The sequence below is a fragment of the Carassius auratus genome, chromosome 43 (assembly GCF_003368295.1).
Source record: "Carassius auratus strain Wakin chromosome 43, ASM336829v1, whole genome shotgun sequence".
Classification (NCBI taxonomy): domain Eukaryota; kingdom Metazoa; phylum Chordata; class Actinopteri; order Cypriniformes; family Cyprinidae; genus Carassius; species Carassius auratus.
Genome location: NC_039285.1, coordinates 12,417,616 through 12,443,925, shown reverse-complemented (window position 1 = coordinate 12,443,925; position 26,310 = coordinate 12,417,616). Strand labels below are relative to the sequence as shown.

The window sequence follows — 26,310 nt, the reverse complement described above, 5'->3', positions numbered from 1 at the left end:
AAATTATGATCATCCAAGCACAGCGTGAAATAATAAACCATTTTAATATTTATTTTATATGTAATTTTATTTCCATGACTTCCTCAGTTTTGACTTCATTTTCACCGCAACTATTTTTTTTTTTCCAGAATTTTTATCCAAAAAAGTTAATGCACTAGAAATAAAGACAAATCAAGGTGCTGTAAATATTACTTGAAAACAAAACAAAAAGTACAATTTTATTGTACATATGTTTTATTGTGATAAATTACAGTATATGTGAAAAGTTCATTGTGGATATTCAGGTTCAATAACACTATGCAATTAACCTTAAGGACTTTTTCTATTCTAAAAATGTAATTTGCATCAGCAGACATCATCTCCAGACATCAGCATGACCAGAGGATCATGGTGCCAGACCCACTGTACAGTCCCATGTTCCCCTCCTCTTCTCTCAGTGCTACACGATTGAAGGCCATCAGCTGGAACGAGTCCTGAGGCATTGTATGACCAAGAGATGAGTCTGTGTTTGATGAGAGGCAGGTTCCTGTATGGCGAAACCAAAGAGAGAAGCGTTGCGCTAACTCAGAGAGTTTGGCTGAGGATCAGCACGCAGTTATGACTTAAAGGATCTTAAAACCACCAAATCATTGATCTACCTTTCACTCATATTTGACTAAGTGCATTGCATTCGGCTTTGTTAACCAGTGGAGCACAATATTTTCCAATGAAAGTCATAAGGATGCATAAAAATGACTAGAACTTATTTTCTGGGTCCACTATCTCCAAGACCAAGACTTTGAAGAGTCAGTTTCCAGAGTAGATTTCTACACGGAAAAACAGGCTGTTCTTCTCTGAAAGTTCTTGATAATCTATTGATTGCTCGGTCCATTTAAATGTGACTCACCGCACACGTCACTGCAGAGCAGGAACAAATGCAAATGACACATTTTCAAGTTATTTCTGACGTGCAATCTGCAAAAGCATGCAAATGAGGGTTTGTAAACTATATTTTATTGTGCGACCCCTGGTTGGGGTAAGTGTTCTCTTAAGCATTTATTGTGAAAGTTAGAGAGGTTAAGAGGAGCTTGTGTCGTCCACTGTGGACAGATAACACTGTTTCAGTCCCCACTCACAGGCCTGGCCCAAAGCCAACTGATAACACAGTCACATACCATCTTTATTAATGATTGGTCAAGTCCTGGGCCGGAGCACCAACCCCCCGGCAGGTAACAAAAGCAATCCATTCTAACACTGCAATGGTAACATTCCTTCAGGAACTAAAGAAAGCATGCAGGTAAAAAAAAAAAAAAAGCTTTCTAAGGAGGATTACGTCACCAGATATGGAATGAAAGGCACTCTAACATCTTGATAACCTTAGTTAATTAGTTAACATGTAGCATGACAACTATAAAACACAAATTATGTTGAAAACTGAGAAATTTTATGGGTCTATAAGGTATTTTTGTGGTAAATAATGGTGCAAACCATATTAAATCAGCACATTGTAGTCCAGCAAGACACAAAACGTTAGGGTTGAGCTTGTGAGCGAAATTAATTAAATGAAACACTTTACAATAAGGTTTGTGAACATCTGTTAATGCACAAGATAGAGTGAACTAATAATTGTCTTATTATTGGAAAAGAACAATATGGTCACCCAAATTCAATCCTTTTGAATTACTGAATTTTTGCATATCACCAACAATATCAAAACTTTGGTTTGGTTTTGGCCACCAATCTAAAACAAAACAACTGTTTTACAAAATGGCAATTTCGGATAAATTTGTACGATGTGGTTTGTGTGGAAACATATACTGATAAACAAATTAGTATAGGATTTACATAAAGTAATCTTAAATTAAACATAGTAGAAAGAGTGAAAGAGTATTTTCTAGTAAACCGTACACCAATAATATTAATTTGTTATTTACAACATCAAAACATATGTTTTGCATGAAGCTCCACCCCTAAAACATAGCAGTCAGTGGAGCAAATACATACAAATGAGCTACCAGTTGTGTATTGTCATGAGATGTGCTGGCTTTGGCAGACCCCGACTCAGCAGCTGAACTCTGACCCCAAACGCTGAACCCCTGTACGGCCCAGGCCCTGACCGATGGCCTGCTGAGAGTCTGCAGTCTCCAAACTCAGCTGTGTCTGTTGTGCAGGAGGAAATGTTGGTTAATGAGTAGCCTGTGCTGAGTTGTGGCCCTCTGCTACAGGTGTGGGGGCCAAGGACAGAAGCTGATAAGACTAGACATGACCAGGAGAGGGGGAAGAGAGAACAACCGCGAAACTGAGGGAGGACTGGAGATACTAAGAGACAAGCTTAGATTCATCAGCATATAACGGTATCTGCCTGACTCCTACCTGCCTTTTACTCTAAAGAGCTGTTGGATTGGAGATTGGGGAACTATGTTAACACTGAAAAAATATATACATCACTTTTAAGCAACCAGGGAGATAAGAGAGCTAACTGGAAAAACGTTAGGCCAGATGCAAAGCGGAGTGCCTGCAACCCACTGAGCCACGACTAGAATCATCAGCATGACTTTAAGTACCTTCTATGAAATGGTTACCGCATAACAAAAATATTAAGAACATGAAACATTAATTAAAGGCACTTTTAGTCATGTTAACCTAGATATATATCTTAAAGTATACTTATATATTTAATAGGTTTTTAATTCTTTCCATTATATATATCTATATATTTAATTTGATTCAGAAACTAATAAAAACTCCGGACACATCTTCAATTATGTTTTGGACATTTGGAACATTTTTAGTTCTGTTTTATGATAAGACTGAATTATTTCCCATAGAGCTTAAAACAAACAAAAATGCTACATTTATTAAATTGTTTTTATTTGGTTACCAACATTGTACAACAGTAAACATACAACAAAAAATCTTATTATTTTTGTAATTTTTTCAAAAACTTCTTAAAAATTCAACCACATCTTCACAGATGGAAATTACAGTTATTTATTTATTTATTTATTTTTAAATAGAGTTCAAAGCAACACATGATATCTCATGGACGTAGAAAATAAAAAAATAAAAACAAACAAATCTACTAATAAATACATTTCTACTATTTATTTAGTTTTTAATGCATGCTTTACACCATTTATTGTTTTATTAAATTTGTTCTGAAACTGAAGTCAGAGAAACCCAAATTCAATCTCAGGTCCCCCAAAGCCCACTGTATGTCAGCATCTTGACATCTTGAGTTTTGAAAATGTGCTCCTATGTCCTGCTAAGGCTGATTTCATAGCTTGCACTTAACCCTCGACCCACAAAGGTGTTGCTGTATCATGTCTCTAGCACGACCGGAGCTTTTGATCAGTGTATTAATGCATGTGATGGCTGTTGCAGGTCCCTCTGACCTTTGAAATCTGACTTTAAATGTCTGTATTGTGTGCATTTAACATTGATTCCACCTTAATTTCAATTGCACTCTGCAGGTTTTTGAAGTCTGTTGCTCAATCATGGCTTATCACACTGTGTCATGGAGTGTGAGTGGGCCACACACTGACGAATGGATCAATAAGGAGGTTGCCGGTCCACCTCTTCCCGCACACCGTCCTTGTTCGACCAGGCGGGGTAATGAGTTACTCATGCCACTCTGCACCTTCAAACCCTTACTAACCAATCCCCCACACCCCATGATCCCCTCCTCCACAGTGACCCACCTTGATCTCCTAGCCTTCACCCGAGAGAACAAACTGTTTAGATCCTCGTTCCCTCTCTTGCTTTCTTGCTCTCTGTTTCATTCACACACTCATTCTGGGCCCACAGTGTATGATCCTGCCAAAATTGAAGTTCGATTCAAATCAATTTAGGTTTAGTTTTATTGTGCATTACAATAAATATAAAGTTGTAACAATAATAAATATATTCATTGGGTCATCTGTATCACTTTACAATAATTAACTACATTATTTGACATGTATTAATACTGAAAATATTTATAAAGCATTTATCAACCTTAATGTTAATTTCAAAATTTACTAATGCATTTTTAAAATCAAAAGTTGTGTCTTTTAATATTTATCTAACTATTATTATCTAGTTAACAATGAACAGTTGTATTTGTATTTGTACTATCAATGATAGCAGAGATTGATAAATACTGTGACAAATGAATTGCTCATTGTTAGTTAATGTTACTTAATGTGTTAACTAATGTGAACCACTGGGGTTAACTTTTCCTGGGTTATCACAGATGACATAAGGTTTTAATGTAGTAAGTCTTATTTTAATTTAGCTTAATTCAAGTCATTATAATTAAATTACATAATATTTATTATAATAGGTTTATCTGCAAATTACGTTTTTAAAGTGATCAGACTAATTCAATTGAAAATTATTTGTGAGCAGATTAATAAGGCTACGATTAATTCGTGAAAACAATAACCAAAAACGTTGAAATATTTAGTTTACCTGCAAGTCATGTGACCATTAAAGGTACAATTTGTAAGATATTTGCAGTAAAATATCCAAAAACCACTAGCTTAGTGTTATATATTTTGTCCAGCTGATTACTAACAATATCTCTAATGTTTTCAACTACTTGTAAATCACATATACAGTAAAAGAATGGTAAATCATGAGAAAATTCCCATTCTAAACATAGACAGTAAAAGAAATGGACACAGCGACCCCACTGGATTCAACAGAAAAGTGAAGTCAATTAGAAGCACGCACTTCTTGGGGGTCGAGCGTACTGCACAGACTCAAACTGAGCTTGATGACGTAGATGTCACGTGAGCAACCTGACTGACAATTGTCTTCTTATTCGCTGTCAAAGTGACGCCAAAATGAATGGGAGTCAATGTAATGCTAACAGCAGTTGGGGGCCGCTAGCCAATGGCGGCGCCAAGGGGTGCTTCAATAAAATATGAAACCCTGCCCCTCTGATTCTAAACAGTGACACGGGGCAGTGCAGTCGCATGTCAGTGACGTTAGTTACCCTTTGTTACCGCCTTTACTGACGTAGAAACCACATGACAACAGTGTCGTGGACAAATGCGGAAGTAGTGTCTAGCGTCCAGCAAACCACTAGCTTGCTTCAAGCAGTTCCTTTATTTACTTCTTGCACGTTTTATGGTGGATTGTGTTATTTATTTATGGAACATACAGTTTACCGTCTGTCGCTGGTTCTGTCGACAAGGACAGCTCCCGTAAACGTAAGCGTACGGGCCAACCAAACGACCCAAGAAGAGTTTGGGACAAGAGGGGAGAAGGAGCAAGGATCAATATCGGTGTTGCATTTTCTAGATGGAGAGAGCTTTGCGACAAACTTCAACTAGAAAGAGATGCCGATCTTGCTTGTATTTTACTCGACAGGTGAGTTGTTTTGATTCGTATCTTTACCGAAAAAATATGCTATTATAACGATCAACAAGATTAGTATTATGGGGCATACACACCAAACGTGGGGCATCACATCTCTAGACTCGTGGGAGGACGAGTCTGATCGCATCTTTGCATTGACTTTGTATGTAATCTACTCACGCAAATTGTTAAACTCACGTTTGCTATGTATGTCCAATTATTGTGTTTGAATGTACACGAATGTATATATTTGTCGAACAAGAGGTAATCATTTTCATATCATCTGACTAAACAGCAATCACTTAATTTGATAATTTTGGACAGAAGACAACAAATCCCATCATTCCACACTCCTTCGTAGTGTCATCAAACCACAAGATTGTTATTGTTTTGGTAGTGCGCCCTCTAGTGGCAGGTCCCACAACCTGTACCTTTAATCAGCACTTGAGGTGAACATCATTATTATATTAAATTATTAAAACTTAAATATTAATTTACTTTCTCGGGAGATGTTAGGTCAAAGGGGTTTGGCTGATAAAAAATAAATAAATAAATAAAGATTTGTGAATCCCTGGTGGAGTATGATGGGTTATCATAGGTGTCTTCATGTTTTTTAATTCATTTCATTATAATTCATTTCACTTAGAGAAACCTCAAGGGGTAACTCTTTACCAAAGTCTGTATGAATCATATCATTCAGTGTCAGAAACTATAAGATCTGATCCCAGTGATGTCGATGTTGTACCGTGAGAACCGGACTGTAAAGACAAGCCGGGATGAATCTGTGTTGGAGAGGGCGAGGTCTGAAGAGCCGGGTGTGTTCAGGTCGTGTCTGGAGTATGTGACTTTGACAATGCTCTGCTCAGAGCCTCAGGATTGTAAACCACATCCTGGTCAGAGATGAAGCAGGTGGCCAACGCACCAACCTGACGTGCAGGTTATTTCACAGAGAGTATATCAGAACAAAAACGTGGGCTGGTTACTTTCACCACACGATTCAAAAGATGAATGAAATATGAGATTCAATGCTGCCTCATAAAATGAGCAATTATATTCAAATATGAATTATTATATTGCTTTACTATGGTAAACCACGTCAGATGGGGGGGTGAAGTTTATTACACATATCCCAGTCATTCTTTTCTTTCACTGTTATGTTTATCACTCGTTCCTTTTGTACACTTGTTTATTAACCAGGAATCTCTATCTGCATGTGATCAAAAGCTTTGGCCCTTTGCCACAGTTTATGACTCCGGGTGTGTCCTGGTTACTTCCGCGTTTGGGTGGTCACAGATGAAGCTCTTTTCCGTGATCCTGGCAGAAAGAAAAAAAAATCAGAAGAGTTTGCCGAAGCTCACACATATATACATGCTTATGCTTGTGTGTGTGTGTGTGTATGTGTGTGTGTGTGTGATTTTCACGTTCATTTCACCCGGCCACACATATTCAAGTCTCTATTGTGGAAGAATGAGAACATACAAATGACATTTATTATAAATACAGCGCCAGAGAGCAAATACTGGCCTGTTTTCATTCTCTGTCCACACGATCTGTTTGAAGGAGATTTCCAATGGCAGGGTTAGAGGGGGGCTTATTTGCTAATAAACTGGGTTTTTAAAGTCTCCTTTCATCTGGCAGGAAATTGCATAAGTTTTGTGGGATTATGAGAGGCAGGTTTACAACACAGGTTTCATTTTAGAACAGGTAAAAGCAAATGGGCAGGTGGGAAATGACTAACCTGGGTTTATGATGTGTACAGGTGAGCGAGAGCTGAGAATAGAGGAGAACACTGGCATTGAATTAAAAGAGCGGCGCATGGGATAAACAGTCATGACATGGTCAAAGGGAATCTAAATATCACTTAAACTGCTCACTTCTTTATGAGAACAACCGATAAATATTCAGTTTGTGTTTACAATGCAGAAAAACAAAGGTAGCTTTTGTGAATTTATGTTTGTAATCTTCAGTTCTTGTAAATCTACCTCAGAGAAGTGTCTGCTTGCATGCTAATGAAGTAACCTGTTGTAATGTACACACACCATTCGCTCTGATACAATGAGATGATTAACTTACCGCAGTAACAGAACAACCTTTTACATACCTGTGTATTATAAGGAGCCTTGACAGAAAGTGAAAAGTGAAAAAAAAAAAAATATATATATATTTTTAGGGCCTAAATAATTATATTTTATTACATAACTTCAACACAAAATTATTAAAAACAGTAATTATTAATCATAAATACACATGGAATAGGCATGTATGGTATTGTATTATTGTCCCAAATGATTTACCAAAAAGTGGCCCAATTTAGCTGATATCACCCTATATATAATGCATGGCGTTTAATATAATATAATATTTCAATATCTATGACAATAAAAAAAAAAGATCTTGTTATTTTCAGTTCCTGGAAAAATTGCACAAGAATATAAGAACATGGCCATATCCAATTAAAAGAAGGATGTGAGGTCATAACAATGAAGCAATATGTTCTTGAAGTGGACGGATGGCCATTATTATGATCCATTACATGACGCATTTTTCTCTTTTATAAGAACGTTAAGAAGGAAACATTCTTGAAACATTCAAGTTACATTCAAAACATTAAGTAAGGCAACGTTACTTTTGAATGTTTTCTAAACAAGTAAGATCGGACAGTTCATGTAACTGGAAGAAAGTTTGTTCCGTGTTAGCTGGAAGCCCGGATGTTAAACTGATCCGTTAATGTCAGTGCAGTTTATTTTTTTAGGGACAGACACCTGACTGCATCCTGGAGCGGGGCAGGTTCCTGAATCCTGGCTCTCTCCTGTAACTGCGCGCGCCGCGGGGCACTCACCGTCTGCGCGAGACACGAGCACACTCACACAGACACCTGTTTGTGCATTCAATGAATTACTGGTATGTTGCTTTTGTGCCGGTTATAATGTGACTTCTTCCAATGATATATAGCCTAGGCTAATTTAAACTTTCTGACTGAAGATATTGAGAAAAAAAGAGAATTTGACAATTAGATTTAATTCAGGTCTGAGACTGTCAGTTTAAGCATGATCAAATATTATTAATTTACCTCCGTGAATGAGGTTTCTGTGGTTCCATTTCATAAACACTACATGTGGGCATAGTTTTGTCTTCCAACTATATGATGGAGTATTACTTCAAGAAATCAAGAGGTAAAATAAATAATTAAACATTTGTTCTCACCTCCTCGCATTATTTTAGCATCATAATCTAAATTAACAGTTTTCAGTCTCAGTATGCAGCGCTGGTATTCAAATAAAATGTAGTCCAATGTCTCCCTCTGCTGGAGAAAAACACACATGACATCATAAATAGACTTTCAGCTGTTGATTGGTAGATGGTCGAGCTTTCAGCAGATGTTTTTTTTAATAATAATAATAATAATAATAATAACAATAATAATAATAATAATAATTATTATTATTTATTTTATTTTTTTTATGGTCCAGAAGTCAAAAGTGTTTCTTTAAGCATAAATTCATTTGATTAATTTACTTAAAACCTTATTTTTGTAAATTAGTAATTTTACTATTTATCTTTTTTTTTTTTTAAGAAATATACATTCGTGTTAATTGACAAAATGTGTTGAAATTATAATAATTATTAGATAATTATAAGTAATTTACGTAAAATAGTTTTCGGTTTACTAGTCATTATGTGTTTCAAAAACGTAAAGACAGTAAAATGATTTAAATCAGACAGGGTTGTTTTTATGTAGGGTAACTTGAGATGTTCTAAATAAAATCATGTGTTAGCCAACATACATAATTAAATAAACAGCATGACCGGAGAGCAGCGGGAAATAACAATTAACCGATGTCATATTGTTAATTGTTATTGTAGAAAACCGTTTTCATTAACATGACCCTGATCAAACTGAAGTGAATTTGTACTGTTTACGTCACTGTCATGGCTTTCACCCATAGGCTACTTAAAATGTGGTCACGTGACTCTTCTAACAGCGCACGCTCTGTTTACGCTGATCTGATCTCACCTCGTTATTGTTAACAGCGCGCGCGCTTGTCTTCGTCAGTAAACAGAGCTCACTGACAGCTGATTTATCGCTTTGTGTCAGACGGGATGGTTTGCTTTGTGAGCTGTTAGATCACAGGTATGTCCTTGAGTTCCTATAACGCTACTAACATTTCCTTCAACTTTTAAACAGCTGCTTTAACTGAGGTTGTGTGTGCACATTTAGTATTCAACAACTACAAACGTGTCACTGTATGTAACGTTACATTACACTCACGAAAGCAGAAATAGACCACGGCTGTGTGTCAAACACTAGTGACCTGCGTGACTTCGTGGGGTAACGTTATCATAGGCTTGTCCCACAGAGGATATCTTTGTAAACAGCTCACTTGGGTTAGAGATAGCGTTTATTAGGAATGTTATTTACAGTATGACAGTATTTGTAATCTTTGAGACGCATTCACAACTCTTAGTTAAAAGGACATTTCACCCAGAAATGTTTTCTTGTCAGTTACTCATCTTCGTGCTGTTTCAAACCTGTTTGACTTGATTTCTTTGTAGGGCAAATTATCATTTTCAGGTTGCACAATACTATTTTTTATATGAAAAAGTGCACATGATTAGACTCATGTGAGGAGGACTCATTTTACAGAAGTTATGTCATGGGCTTAAGCAGAAGAGTTTCTGAAAGAATGAAACATATGGCCTTCTGTTTTTTTGATTTCTTTTTTCATTTAGCAGATGCTTCTATCAACAGCAATTTGCACACAATTAAAAGTGTCAGACTGTGCTTCTTCTCTCATTTTAACCCTGTAAAGCCTGAGATGTGAAATAATAATGTAAACAACTTATTGAACTATTTGTCAAAATATATTAGTGTAATATATAGTTTATTACTATGCAGCTGGGATTTTATGTCTCATTCAGTGTGATATAGTCAAGATATGGAGCTCAGTTTGGTGCAGTTTTTATTAATATGGCCAAGAAGTAAGATGCAATTCTGATTGCATTTAATATAAATCATTGAGATCTTTATAACAGAACTTCAAACTACTTACATAAAATATACATATCAGTTGTCACGATTTATCTCCCTATAATATGTCTTAAGATGATTTTTAATTGTTTAGTTTTATGAGCAAATGATCTGTAGTCTTTATTGTGGAGGAAAAACATAATGCAATGCATTGATGATTGAGAGATTGACAAATAAACATTCCTCAAAAACCTAATGTATCTTTTTTTATATTTTAAAAGATGATTTAAAAAATAGTTTTTTCAGCAAAGTTTTGATCATGCTGGAAATTTAAAGGCCTTTGAAATGTACAGGCTTTATGAGGTTAACCATTATAATATGAAAATTGATTAGACGTAATTAAGTCATTCACACATTGAGTTGTACACTAGGAGTGTGTTAAATAAAACAATCGCTAGATCACGTCACTATCAGGAAGCTCAGTCTCATGACTCTCATAAGCTGCACAGCATCTACATTTCTTCAGTTTCCCCGCGTCTTCAAAAACACTTCCACTTTTAAATCAAATGATATCCCACAGCTCCGGCTGCGTGTTGAACATTTGCCGAGCTCATCAAGACTCATGTGTCAGTCTCCTGACTGTTCAGTCTATAACCACTAACGCTGACGTCTGGCTCTTTCGGTATAATGAGCTGGCAAAAAGCCTGTTTCTATAAAAGTGCTGGACACGGGAGACAGAACAAAGAATGGCACAAGCGCTCACCGTCCAGTCTACATGCTTACATGAACACTGATTCCCCAGAGACAGAGTGACTCGCATTTCATTTTTTGCAGGTTTTTTATTTCCTCCTAATGCACTGATGAGCCTCGACACAATGAAGTCAAATATACCGTACGAAAAGGTAGGTTATACACGATTACTGATTTCTTCATTTAAATGATTTAGAACTGATTGTGATTTCTTATATGCTCCTTAAGTTCACTTATTGTTTAAGAGTTATCTGCTGGTTTTAAATTATGAATTTATGTGCAAACTTAAATTGCTGTGTTTGATTAAATACAATTCTGTTTGTTTTCAATGTCTTGATCAAGATGGATGATGTGGAGCTAAGCAGAGGAGAAACACATCTTGGCTCACAAAAGGTAGTGAATCAATCTATCCTGATCGTGGCTGTGAACTAGGGGTGCATGAAATATCGTTTCAGCGTCAATGTGCACATCGGTGATAGTCACTTCAAAGGATTTTGATGTTTAGTGATCATTAATTTGTATGGACCAGGTACCAGGGAACCAAACGCAGGTGATTCTTGGATTAATTGCAAAGGTTAATCATCATACAATTGAAGGTTCATCATTTGCTCGTGTTTTAGGTCTTTTTGGTTTAAACGTTAAAGTGATTTTAAACCATTCGAGCTTAAGAAGTAGATGCACATGAACACTGAATTCCATTCACTTTTTTCAGTTTGAGCCCGAAATGACACTTATGCTCAAAATTATGTCAAAATGCACGGCCCTAGTACTGAGCCTTGAGGTACTCCATACTGCACTTGTGATCGATATGATACCTCTCCATTCACTGCTACTAATTGATGGTGGTCATATAAGTATGATTTTAACCATGCTAATGCACTTCCACTGATGCCAACAAAGTGTTCTAGTCTATGCAAAAGAATGTTGTGGTCAATTGTGTCGAACGCAGCACTAAGATCCAATAGCACTAATAGAGAGATACAACCACGATCAGATGATAAAAGCACATCATTTGTAACTCTAAGGAGAGCTTTCTCAGTACTATGATACAGTCTAAATCCTGACTGGAAATCCTCACAGATACTTGTGAGAATACTACATTTACATTTACACTACCTTTTCTAGTATCTTGGACAGGAAAGGGACAATCGAGATCAGTCTATAATTAACTAGTTCTTTGCGGTCAAGTTGTGGTTTTTTGATAAGAGGCTTAATAACAGCCAGTTTGAAGGTTTTGGGGACATATCCTAATGACAATGAGGAATTAATAATAGTCAGAAGAGGATCTATGACTTCTGGAAACACCTCTTTTAGGAGCTTAGATGGAATACGGTCTAACATACATGTTGTTGGTTTAGATGATTTAACAAGTTTATACAATTCTTCCTCTCCTATAGTAGAGAATGAGTGGAACTGTTCCTCAGGGGGTCTATAGTGCACTGTCTGATGTGACACTGTAGCTGACGGCTGAATGGTTGCAATTTTATCTCTAATAGTATCGATTTTAGAAGTAAAGTAGTTCATAAAGTCATTACTGCTGTGATGTTGGGCAATGTTAACACTTGTTAATGCTTTATTTTTCATTAATTTAGCCACTGTATTGAATAAATACCTGAGGTTATATATGTTTTCTTCTAAAAGAGAAGAAAAGTAATCAGATCTATCACTTTTTAATGCTTTTTTTCTGTAGGATAGGTTACTTTCCCTCCAAGCAATATGAAATACCTCTAGTTTTGTTTTCCTTTTTTTCCTTTGTTTTCCTAGTTTTGCTGCTCTCTTTAGGGTGCGAGTATGCTTGTAAGAGCCTATTTTGATTAGATTCAGTTTTTGAATATTTTTGTTTGAATTTGCTTCATTTGTAATCTTACTTTATTTATGTTACCATTTGGATAAATATTCTGTAAAAATATGTAATATGTTAAAATTGTTTACTGGCTCTTTAAGAATCACGACTGTGAAGCTTTGCGGCAGTGCGCTCTTTGGAATACAGTGGAGTTGCACAGTTTTCTTTACCGCATCCGTGATATTGAAGATTTAAGATCATATTTTGCTTTTTTAATTTTATTTGTTTTATTGAACTGACAATCAAGATTAAAGGAAGATATTTTATCAGAAAACGGATTACGTGGATTGTTTTATTGGACACGGAGCGAGTGAAACCAAAACCAAAACTAAACGCGCACTCACATTAGTAAAGAAAACTACTCCTGAAGGATAAGGACGTGTTTGACACGAAGATATGTGGATGTTTTACGGAACAGTGGATCTTGCAGTACATGTTATGTGGAGTTTCGTTGGAAAAGGACGTTATAGGATTACCTCGGAAGCGCGGCCTTATCTACCCGCAATCTAATGGCGCAGTTTCTGCGGAGAAGATTTCTGAGGTAAAAAAAAGAAAAAAAAAAAAATTTTCAACGTGATACTGCACAGTTCAGCAAATGATATAAGGGCAATTAATCATTCGTTTTGATGCTTTAAACTAAGAATGGATGAAAATACGAAGATTAATGAGGATTGCACTAGTGCTAAAAGGCCAATAAAAATGACGGAGAAAGCAAAGGAAGAAAGATTGCAAAGGCTTTTGCAGTCAAGGAAAGCTAAACTTGCTCAGCTCACAAGTAAATCTAAGGAAATTGAACAACTTATGGATGATTCTGCACATATTGACATTGTTCGAACTAAACTGGAAACTGAGTACAAACATTTGTATAAAGACTTCTGTCAGCTGAATCATGCTGTTGAGGAGTACATGTCTGATGAAGATTATGCAAAGGACCAGCATACATGGTTTGAACCAAGAGTAAGCTCATGTGAAAGATTTATTAATGCAGTCAACAGGTGGATGAAACAGGTTGCAGAAAATGCTGAGCAAGCAATACAGTGTGACCTAGAAGTGAATCCTGATGATAGCATTTCCTCTGTGTCAGTGACTTCCAGTAAGAAACATAAGAAACATGGGTCAGTAGATGGCAGATCTACAGCTTCTACAACTTCTTCTGCACGAATATCTGCTGAAGCAGAAAGAGCTGCACTGCTTGTTAAACATGCTGCATTGAAGAAGAAACAAGCTATTGAACGACAAGAGGCTGAACTAAAAGCAAAAAGGGAAGAATTTGAGCTAGAAGTTGCCCTTGCAGTGTCAGATGCTAAGATTAAAGTTATTAAGCAGTATGAAAGTTGTCGGTCTTCAGCAGTAAGTCACAAGGGAATGGATCTGGAAACAGGTAGCATAACACCTCGTGAAGATGTACTGAAACAGGAAAGTCTGCTTGATAATGTTTTTCAACCTCTTAGGCCACAGTCAACTAATAACTCCATCCCAAATGAGCCTTCTACAGGTAGAGAGGGAAACGTAGTTGGTACATTATGTAATGCTATGGAGCGACAAGCCAGCATCACTGAGTGCTTAGTGAAGCATCAAAAAATGTCCATGCTTCCTTCAATTGACATACCTATTTTCAAAGGAGATCCTCTCGATTATAAGCTGTTCATTCGGGCCTTCGAACATGGCATTGAAGAACGTACCGATAATGATAAAGACCGTTTGTACTTCATGGAACAGTACACGACTGGAAAGCCTAAGGAACTGGTTCGTAGCTGTCTACATATGAATCCAGCAGAAGGCTATCTTAAGGCAAAGCAGCTTCTGAGAGAGCATTTTGGAAATGAGTATCAGATTGCAGACGCATACATGAGCAAAGCTCTACACTGGCCTTCCATCAAACCTGAAGATGGAGAAGCACTTCACTCCTTTTCATTGTTTCTGTCAGGATGCTGCAATGCAATGTCAGATATAAGTTACATGGAAGAGATGGATAATGCAGCAAATCTAAGAGCCATCGTGGTGAAACTTCCATTCAAATTAAGAGAAAAATGGCGATCGGTGGCATGTGATATTCAAGAGAAGCGAAATGCTAGAGTGAAGTTCAAAGATTTAGTTGATTTCATTAATAAGCAGGCAAGGATTTCTCTCCATCCAGTGTTTGGAGACATAAAAGATAGTTCAGCAGCTAAAGGACATGCTAAGTCACAAGCAGAAGCAAGCGCTTATAAAAAGGCTGTAACAAAAAGGGTCTTCACGACTAGTGCTGTACCAGTTGACAAAAAGGTTGAAGATGATGACACACTTGCAGTTCAAAGATCGCAAAATAAACATGCCAGCAACCAGAAGAAACCATGTCTTTTTTGTAAAGTACTGCAACACAATTTGGAATCCTGTAAAAGATTGAGAAGCAAGACACATCAAGAGAAAATTGACTTTTTGCGAACCAAAGGATTGTGTTTTGGCTGTTTAAAGCATGGTCACATGAGCAAACAATGCAAAGATAGAATGAGCTGCAGTGAATGTTCTTTGCCACATCCAACCATACTGCATATGAAGTCGAAGGAAACTGCTTGTCTTCAGGAAGACAAAATGGATAGCTGTGAAAGACAGTCTGTTACTAGTGCACTAGTCTGTGCAAAAAAGGACGCAAGTGGAGACGAAGATACCTGTGAGACTGAATGTACTTTGTCAATTGTTCCTGTACAAGTTAAGACTACTAAAGGTACACAACTGGTCAAAACGTATGCCTTTCTCGACCCAGGAAGTTCAGATACTTTTTGTACAGAAGCGTTGATGTCTGAGCTGAAAGTGAATGGAAGAAAGACTGATATACTTCTAAAAACCATGGGAGATGAAAAACAAGTCAAAACTCACATAGTGTCTGGGTTGGAGATTAGTAGTCTAGATGGTGACGAGTTTGTTCCACTTCCAGACGTCTTCACACAGAAAACAATTCCAGTTCACAAGAGTAACATTCCACAGCAAAAGGATTTGGAGAGATGGCCGTATCTTAAAGAGGTTTGTCTCCCTAGTATTGAAGCAAAAATTGGACTACTAATAGGAGCTAATGTGCCTGAAGTCATGGAGCCTTGGCAAGTTATTAGTAGTAAAGACAATGGACCTTTTGCTGTTAGAACCAAGTTGGGCTGGACAGTCAATGGGCCTCTCAGGAATAGTAATGATGTCACAAGAAAAGGAAGGTGTGCTCCAGTATCGGTGAATCGCATATCAGTAGCCAGATTAGAAGACTTGTGGCAACAGCAATTCAAGCAGGATTTCCCTGAAGCAGAAAAGGATGATCAAGTGGAAATGTCCAAGGAAGACCTCCAATTTATGAAAATGATGTCTGACTCAGCTAAGCTTGTAGATGGTCATTACAGCTTGTGCCTGCCTTTGAAGAACAAGGCTATTCAGATGCCAAATAGTCGTGTGGTGGCTGAACAACGGGCTCTGAATTTGAAAAGAAAATTCATCAGAAATCCTGATTTCCACACAGAGTATACATCTTTCATGAACAGTCTCATCAAAAATGATTATGCTGTTGAGCTCACAAAAGACAACCACAAGAAAACCGATGGCAAAATATGGTACATACCTCACCATGGGGTGTACCATCCCGTCAAGCACAAACTGAGGGTTGTTTTTGACTGTGGGGCATCGTATCAAGGGATATCGTTGAACCAACAACTTTTACAAGGTCCCAACCTCACAAGTAATCTTGTTGGTGTCATTACAAGATTCAGACAAGAAAGGATCGCCTTTATGGCAGATGTGGAAGCTATGTTCCACCAGGTTCGCGTGCATGAAGAGGATTCAAATCTTCTTAGGTTCCTGTGGTGGCCTCACGGAGATTATAATGGAGACTTGGTGGAACATAAAATGGTTGTCCACTTATTTGGCGCTACTTCTTCGCCCAGCTGCGCCAGCTTTGCTTTGAGGAGGTGTGCTGAAGATCACGGCACACTGTTCAAACCTGATGTTGCTGATGCTGTTCTTCGAAATTTTTATGTAGATGACTGTTTAAAGTCCACAGCCACTGAGACACAAGCCATAGAGTTATATCATGGTCTGCGAGCAATATGTTCCAAAGGAGGTTTTCGCCTGGTCAAGTGGACAAGCAACAGTCGTGCTGTGCTGGCAGCTATCCCTAAGAATGAATGGACTGATGGAGTGAAAAACTTGGATCTTGATCAGGAAACACTGCCAATGGAAAGAGCATTGGGCATCCACTGGAATGTCGAGTCAGACACATTTCAATTCAAAATAGTCATTAAAGATCGTCCATTCACTCGACGAGGACTGCTCTCAATCGTCAGCTCTATCTATGACCCATTGGGGTTTCTTGCACCTGTAGTTTTACCAGCAAAGATGATCCTGCAGGATTTATGCAGACTGAAAATAGGATGGGATGATGATCTTCCAGAGCAAGCAAAACAAAGGTGGACAGACTGGCTCAGTGGACTTCATCAGCTTGAAGAGTTCAAAGTGAGCAGATGCATTAAACCAGCAGATTTCGGAGAAACTGTTGTGGCACAGCTCCATCACTTCGCAGATGCGAGTGAAGATGCGTATGGTACAGCAAGCTATCTTCTTCTACGTAATCAACAGGACCAGGTGCACTGTGCACTGATGATGGGGAAGTCCAGAGTTGCCCCTTTAAAAAGGCCTACAATTCCACGAATGGAACTGACAGCTGCGACAGTTGCCACAAAAATGGATCTGATGTTAAAAGGAGAGTTACAGCTGAAACTTAAACCTTCAGTCTTCTGGACGGACAGCACAGCTGTACTTAAATATCTCAGAAATGAAAGCACAAGATTCAGAACATTTGTGGCGAACAGAGTCACAACAATTCTGAAGGCCTCAAAGATCGAACAGTGGAACCATGTTGTAACTGGCTCAAATCCAGCAGATTGTGCCTCGAGAGGGCAAAAGGTCAACACTTTCATGCAAAATGAAAAATGGATCTCAGGTCCAAAATTTCTTTACCAATCCACAGATGAGTGGCCAAAGAGCATGGAAGAAATTATAATATCCGCAGATGATCCAGAGATCAAGAAGTCTGTGTTGGTCAATTCAGTACAGACCCAACATAATAACAGTTCTGTTAGACAACTGATGGATCATTTCTCCTCTTGGATAAAGCTTCGGCGCATTGTAGCATGGATTCTAAAATTTAAGACCATGCTGTTGGATCTTGTACAAAAGAGAAAGACACTTACTGCTGCAGAGACTCTAGTCAATTCAAGTAACGGCAAGCAGATAGTGAACAAAAGGATGGAAGACATCAAAGCTAAATGGAAAGGAAGTAACATCTCAGTTGATGATTTGGAGGAGGCTGAGCTTGAAATAGTGAAGTACTGTCAAAGAGAGAAGTTTGCTGAGGAGATATCAGCTCTGCAACGTGGGCAAGCCATAAAGAGAAACAGTTCGATTTACAGGTTAAACCCCCAGTTGCACAGTGAAGTTTTACGCGTTGGTGGAAGACTTAGCAATGCTGCTATGCCGGAAGAAAGCAAGCGTCCTATGATTATTCCAAAGGATCTTCATGTCACCAACTTAATCCTCCAGAATATTCATGAGAAAACAGGACACAGTGGCAGAAATCACATGACTTCTGCACTGCAACAGAAATACTGGATACCAGGTGCCAAATCTGCAATCAGAAAAATTCTCGCACAATGTGTTATTTGTCGTCGTTTACATTCCTCAACAGGAAAGCAAATAATGGCAGACTTACCATCAGACAGGGTGTTACCAGATGATCCACCTTTTACAAGAGTAGGTGTAGATTACTTTGGACCATTCATGGTTAAACGTGGAAGAAGCATTGTCAAGAAATATGGTGTTATCTTCACTTGCTTAGCAATTCGTGCAGTGCATATCGAAGTGGCTTCTTCATTGGATACTGATTCCTGTATAAATGCTATACGTCGATTTGTAGCCAGAAGAGGACAAGTGAAAGTTATCAGGTCAGACAATGGGACCAATTTTGTAGCTGCCGAGCGTGAATTAAGACAATCCATTGAAAAATGGAACAACGAAAAGATTCAGGACCATCTCAGCCAGCAAGGAATTAAGTGGGTTTTCAATCCTCCCACTGGGTCTCACCATGGCGGGGCATGGGAGAGATTGATACGCTCAATAAGAAAAATCCTTAATGCTACAATCAGAGAACAAGTTCTTGATGAGGAATGCCTTCAAACTGTTTTCTGTGAGGCAGAGGCTATAATTAACAGTCGTCCAATAACAGCAACATCAAGCGACGTAAACGATCTGGAAGCTTTGACTCCAAATCACTTGTTGTTACTCAAGACAAAACCATCGTTGCCTCCAGGACTGTTTGACAAAGACAACCTGTATTCTAGACGCAAATGGAAACAGGTGCAGTATGTTTCTGATTTGTTTTGGAAACGTTGGTGTCGTGAATATTTGCCACAACTACAACAGAGACAAAAGTGGAATAACACAAGAAGAAACTTCTCTGTTGGAGACATTGTTCTGGTAGTTGATGACTCCGCCCCTAGAAATTCCTGGATGTTAGCAAGAGTTATTGAAACTATTCCTGACAAGAAGGGTCTCGTTCGACAAGTCCGCATTAAAACAAAAACCAACATTTTGGAAAGACCCATAACAAAACTTTGCCTGTTGCAGGAGGCAGAATGAGTAGTGAAGGCAATATGCCTATAGGAACCTAAATTTGTGTTGCTTTGGACTTTAAGAATTTACATTGGATATTAAAATAATATGGCTCCTTCTGTATACATTTAAGTAATTGTTTCAAAGAGTTTGAGAACAATTAGGGGCCGGTAATGTAAGAGCCTATTTTGATTAGATTCAGTTTTTGAATATTTTTGTTTGAATTTGCTTCATTTGTAATCTTACTTTATTTATGTTACCATTTGGATAAATATTCTGTAAAAATATGTAATATGTTAAAATTGTTTACTGGCTCTTTAAGAATCACGACTGTGAAGCTTTGCGGCAGTGCGCTCTTTGGAATACAGTGGAGTTGCACAGTTTTCTTTACCGCATCCGTGATATTGAAGATTTAAGATCATATTTTGCTTTTTTAATTTTATTTGTTTTATTGAACTGACAATCAAGATTAAAGGAAGATATTTTATCAGAAAACGGATTACGTGAATTGTTTTATTGGACACGGAGCGAGTGAAACCAAAACCGAAACTAAACGCGCACTCACAATGCTCATTATACCATGGTATCAAACTGTTTTCCTTAACCTTCCTTAAGCGTAAAGGAGCAACTGTATTTAAAGTGCTAGAAAAGAGAGAGTCCATAGTTTCTGTTAAATCATTAAGTTGTTCTGAGGTTTTGGATATGCTAAGGATTTTGGATACATCAGGAAGATAACTTAAAAAGCAGTCTTTTGTGGTAGAAGTGATGGTTCTACAATACTTGTAACAAGAAGTAGAATTTACAGTTTTAGCTATATGAAGTTTGCACAAAATAAATAATGAACAATAAATTCTAAATAAATTAATATATTACCAGCCAATGTGTGACTCGTTTCAAACATCTGTTTAATATCAGCTGATGCATGTCCAATATCAATATTGGTAAATCAAAAATAAATTTATAATATCAGCCAGTCAAAATTTATAACTACTGTTAGTTACATTGTACCTCAATTTGTTTAAATCATTTTACATGTTCAATTATTTTATGAGAATTGTGGAGAACTGTACCTTATTCGTTATCTCTCTATCATTGCCCAGAGGTTTTTAGCGTTTTTTTCTTTGTGTTTAGTATTACAGGTGCCTGATCATCCTCACCTGTTTAACCACAATACTGCTGATCCTCCTGTCACTCCAAGCCCTGCTTCTTCCCATGGCAACATCCTCATCCTCAAAATCATCTGGGCAGAAGGAGCATCTTCTAATCAGAGAAACCTGTAATGATCCCTGCAGGTAGACTCCCACCCATGGGACTTTATTTGGCTCACTTCTCATTCTGTCACACACTTCTTTGTGTGTTTCTGTGGTCCACTGGTAAATGAGGTTAACCACAGCACACAGTTTCACAGCTGCACTTTCAATGAAGTCTGCATTTAAGGCTCTGTTGCCCATGTGTGTCGTTAACAGGATTGTTTTAGTGGAGAGTATTCCTGAGGGACTGGTGTTTAACTCCTCAACCACTCATCAGTCTGTATATGAAGCCTGGCTCAACCTTATATCTAGTGCTCAAAGCAGTCTGGACATTGCCTCCTTCTACTGGACTCTCACCAATGATGACACGCACACACACGAGGCCACAGCCAATCAGGTTTGGACGTGACGTTTACTGAATTAATAATAAGTGATCTGTGATCTGATCATGTGATCTGTTCATTGTAGGGTGAGCAAATTCTGGAGGAGCTAGGGCAGCTCTCGGGGAGAGTCTCTGTCCGAATTGCAGTTGATAAACCATCAGAGAAAAAACCTATGAATGACATTAAGTTCCTGACTGATTCTGGTAAGTCAACTTGACTTTGACATATTTAACAGCCATGCAAAAGTAAAAGCGTATATCAGCACAGATGTAAACGTTATATTAAATGACGCCTTGCTTCCTGCAGGAGCTGATGTGCGGATGGTGAACATGCGAGAGCTAACGACAGGTGTGCTGCACACGAAGTTCTGGATCGTGGATAAGAAGCACATCTACATAGGAAGCGCCAATATGGACTGGAGGTCACTAACACAGGTCAGCCATATTTCTTTTGTCATTTTTACACAAGGATTGCTAACTTGAATTGCCACATGGTTTGATATCAGTATTTTGGATTTTTTTGCTTCCTCACCTACATGCCTCATATAGTAGAAATAATTATGGTAACATTCAAAGGTATATTTTATGTAAAGAAAACTTACAAATCAGCAAAAAATGCTTTAAATTGATTAAAGGAGTCTGTAAAGATTCAAAGAGTTCAAATAAATGCTGTTCGTTCGAACTTTCTGTTCATCAGAAATCCTGAAAATATGTATCACGATTTTCATACAAATAATAAGCAGCTCAAGTGTTTGTGATTATAAATCAGAAATGTTTCTTGAGCCGCAAATCAGCATAGTAGAATGATTTCTGAAGGATCATGTGACACTGAAGACTGGAGAAATGATGCTGAAAATACAGCTTTGATCACAGAAATAAATTACATTTTAAAATATATTCCAGAAGAAAATGGTTATTTAAAATTGTAATAATATTTCACAATATTACTGTTTTTATTGTATTTTTTTTAATACAATAAATGCATCTTTAGTGAGCACAAAAAAAAAAAAAAAATTAAATCTTACTGACCCCAAACCTCTGAATGGTAATGAATATAAACATTTTAATACAGGAAGAGATGTGCTGCTAATACTTTTCTAGTTACGTTCATTCACCCAGAAATAGCACCGATACTCCATATATTTCACATCTCCATTGGACCGTGTATGTTTTTTTTGTCTGATGTGTTGATTCTGCTCAGGTGAAGGAGTTGGGTGCGGTTGTGTATGACTGCAGCTGTCTTGCTGAGGATCTTGGGAAGATCTTCGAGGCTTATTGGTACCTGAGTCAGACCACGACCGTCCCTGCACACTGGCCCCAAGAATACTCCACCCTGTACAACAAGGACACGCCCATGCAGCTGTCACTCAATGGGACCGATGCCAGCGTCTATCTATCTGTAAGAGAGATCCAGCACACTGGAGAAACTGAGCTTTGTCTGTGGTTGAGCAGAGACACAGCTAATGCACTGAATGTGGCGATGTGTATTCCAGTGGAATTTTTTTGTGGCTTTTGTTGTTCCTTGTTCTGGTAGTGGTTGCTGAGTTGATTGCAGTTTTGTGTGGCATTATTGAGGAAGTTTTCCTCTCTCTCTCTGTCTCTCACAGAGCTCTCCTCCTTCACTGTGCGCCGAGGGCCGGACTCCAGACCTGCAGTCTATCCTCAGCGTGATCACTGATGCCCAGCAGTTCGTCTACATCGCTGTGATGAACTATCTCCCCACTATGGAGTACTCCAGACACAAAAGGTCTGTGGTATATTCCCTACCTCCTCCTTCATGCACATGTTTCATAACCAAGCAGCCTAAAGCCATCTGTCTTCATTATGAAATCTGCTTATCATAGGCTTTTCAACCATTTATTTTAACTGGCATATCATGTGGAACCTCAAAAGTTCCTCCCCAGTCCAAAAAAGTTTTCTTCCTTTTTATTTTATTTTTATTTTATTTATATACTATTATATATGGAAGCCCATTTCCGCCACTGAATAAAAAATTTAAAAAGGCTATTGCGAGTTTTTATCTCACAGTTCTGACTTTTTTTCACAGAGTTGCGAGATGAGATAACTCGCAATTCTGGAGTTTATTTCTCGCAATTCTGAATTCATAACACACAATTGCGAGTAAAAGTTAAAAACTCGCAGTTTGGACTTTATTTCTCAGAATTGCATGTTTACAACTCGCAGTTGTGGGTTATAAACTCATAATTCTGATAAAAAGTCTGAACTGCAAATTTTAACTCAATTAAAACATTTTAACTGACAATTGCGAGTTTACATCACACAATTCTGAGAATTTTTTTAGTTTTTTTCAAAATTAATCATCATACAATTGAAGTTTCATCATTTGCTCGTGTTTTAGGTCTTGTTGGTTTAAACATTAAAGTGATTTTAAACCATTCGAGCTTAAGAAGTAGATGCACATGAACACTGAATTCCATTCACTTTATCTGTTTGTGCCTGAAATGACTCTTATGCGCAGAATTATGTCAAAATACATGGCCCTAGTACTGAGCCTTGGGGTACTCCATACTGCACTTGTGATCGATAAAATTTAATGATACATTTTTTAAATTGTCAGAATTGTGAGATAAAATGTTTTTTTTTTTTATTCAGTTGTGGAAATGGGCTTCCATAATTATAGTTAATATTCTTTAATACTGTTAATATTTTGAATTTGATTTCATTTTAATATTTTCTGTTTTCATTTAGTTTTCTTGTAGTTCATTTATTTTTTGAAGTTATCTCTCAGAGTACAATTGAAGCAATAAAAGACCATAGAGTTCATTTAGAAGTTAACAGGAGCAAAATTGTCTCAGTCTGCATGGAGTTGCACATTTTTAACCTTCAATATCTCTGTAATGCCCATCATGTTTAACCCTTGCTCTCCCTGATCTCTGCAGCTACTGGGTGGATATCGACACCCAGCTGCGGCGCGCGGCTTATGAGCGTGATGTTCGTGTGCGTCTGCTGATCAGTTGTTGGGAAAATACCAACCCCATCATGTTCCCTTTCCTCCGCTCGCTAGCTTCCTTACAGTACAAGAGCAAGCTGGACATTCAAGTGGTGAGTGCCAACACATTTGTGTTATATCTGTGAATCCCTTGTGTTGCACAGTTTGGGGTTGGCAGAGATTTTTCATGTTTGAAAGAACACATAGCAAAGCTGCATTTATTTGCTCAAAAAGCCATTTTCTATTTGAATATATATTAAAATTATTTTTTTTCAAAGCATCATTCCTCCAGTTTTCAGTGTCACATGATCCTTCAGAAATCATTCTGATATGATGATCTGCTGATGGAGAAACATTATCAGTGTTGAAAACTGAGGACTTTTTGAATAGACAGCAGTAGAATTAGAATATAATTTTATAAGAATTAGATTAGGCAATGTGGAAATCCTGTCATTTTGATCAATTAAATGTGCCCTTTCCAAATAATGCATTCATTTATATGAAAAAATGTCTGATATAAATGAATACAAATAATTTTTTCCCCTCACAGAGAATTTTTACTGTGCCTTCCGACGCTCGACAGAAACACATTCCCTTTGCCAGAGTCAACCATAACAAGTACATGGTCACAGATAAGGTTGCTTATATAGGTACGGCTCACTGCTTAAACATCCAAACCCTTTAGAGTTTGTCTTCTAAAAACTTGGTCTTGTTATCTTATTCCCTGCCTCCATTTTTCCAGGCACGTCTAATTGGTCAGGGGACTACTTTGTGAACACAGCTGGATCTGCGTTAGTGGTGAACCAGACTTCAGCTCAGTCCACAAGCCCCACAGTCCAGGAGCAGCTGCAGGCAGTGTTTGAGAGAGACTGGGACTCTTCATACAGCACTGACATCAACCACAAGACCAACCGCAAAGACCTCTGCTAGACCAGGCTTCACACTGCAGGGGGCGCTGGAGAGTGCAAAACACTGGCATTTTCTGGAGGATAGTTTTTAGGGCATGTACAGTCCTGCTCTATTTCTGGGTTGCACTTCATTTAACAAAAAAATAATTATATTATAATGATGTCACTCTCACCTCTGACCAGTTGCATATATTTTGCACAAAATGCCAATGCAATGATATACCTCTTAACAGAAACACTTCAACATAGTTTCTCAGGAAGAAATCGTATTAGCATTGATTCAGTGTATTGTATTGTTGCTTTCTCTTTCTAAAGTGATTTCAGTTGCTGCATTTATAAATCAGATCTGACTCGAAGAAGCAGGGTTGCTGGATTAATAACCAGTCTGTTGTCATGAACGTCTGAACGCATCTGTTGTTAGGTCACCACTACTTGACTGTTTTCATTCACTCACTCCACACATTTTTTACTTCAGGACGTGGTTTATGATGTCTAAAAATCTGGAGTCATTACCAGAAATCATCAGAAAGGGGAACAGTGATGTGTGAGTCAATTTAAAGCTTTTATAACCTTTTTGTTTTTGAAAATATGCACATTTTATTGGGTGTGAATCTTAAAATATTTAAGGGAGGTTTTTCTTTTTTCTTTTTTCTTTTCAAATTTAGTTAAGTTTACATTTAGCCTCTCTTTCATTGAGAGCTTAGTGTTTTATGAAAGTGTAAAATGTTGCAATTAAACACTTGATATAATGAAACTGTTTCTTGTCATTTCTATGTCGTTTTACATTGTTTTATAATTTGATTCGTATTGCGACATTCTTGTAGTAGCATAAAATTTGTATGCGATTCTGAAAATAATCCTGGATGCTCCTGGATTTCCTTCAAACTGCGTTTATGAAGGCTATTTCAGGTCATTTCAGATTTTTTAGGACAAGAAATGAAATCATAAGCACACACCCGTTCAACAAACAGTCGCTCAATTGAATATCTGGCCATTAGAAACTTGTTGATTTTCACTCGAAAATTAGTTTTCACTAAACTAAGTACAGCATGTATACTTCATTTTGCATATTTGTTACAAATGTTAAAAAAACATATAGTTGACACCAAAAGGGCAGTATGTACACCACAAATCTGACACCTGCAGACCTGTTAGACATAGCTTTAACAGCTTTAGATCCATGAATGATTTTTAGTACTTGATCATTTGTACAATGCAGTTAAAAAGCATTTTTCTTATATGTTTTTCATAACATTTTATTGCACCGTAATTCTTTTCAGAGTAGGCTACCTTTGAGAAAAAGTGAGCTTCG

At 37.6% G+C, this 26,310-nt stretch overlaps 1 protein-coding gene across 1 annotated transcript; it reads left to right on the top strand.

Annotated features, from left to right (window-relative positions):
• Positions 1 to 9,305: 9,305 nt before the first annotated feature.
• On the top strand, positions 9,306 to 25,437 carry LOC113061730 (phospholipase D3-like). Its single transcript, XM_026231119.1, has 12 exons — positions 9,306 to 9,457; positions 11,129 to 11,196; positions 11,387 to 11,437; positions 20,640 to 20,800; positions 20,975 to 21,155; positions 21,227 to 21,344; positions 21,448 to 21,575; positions 22,342 to 22,539; positions 22,748 to 22,887; positions 24,041 to 24,203; positions 24,641 to 24,740; positions 24,833 to 25,437. Exons 2-12 carry the CDS (start codon positions 11,155 to 11,157, stop codon positions 25,018 to 25,020), a joined length of 1,470 nt encoding a protein of 489 aa, XP_026086904.1. The 5' UTR covers positions 9,306 to 9,457; positions 11,129 to 11,154; the 3' UTR covers positions 25,021 to 25,437.
• Positions 25,438 to 26,310: the final 873 nt, after the last annotated feature.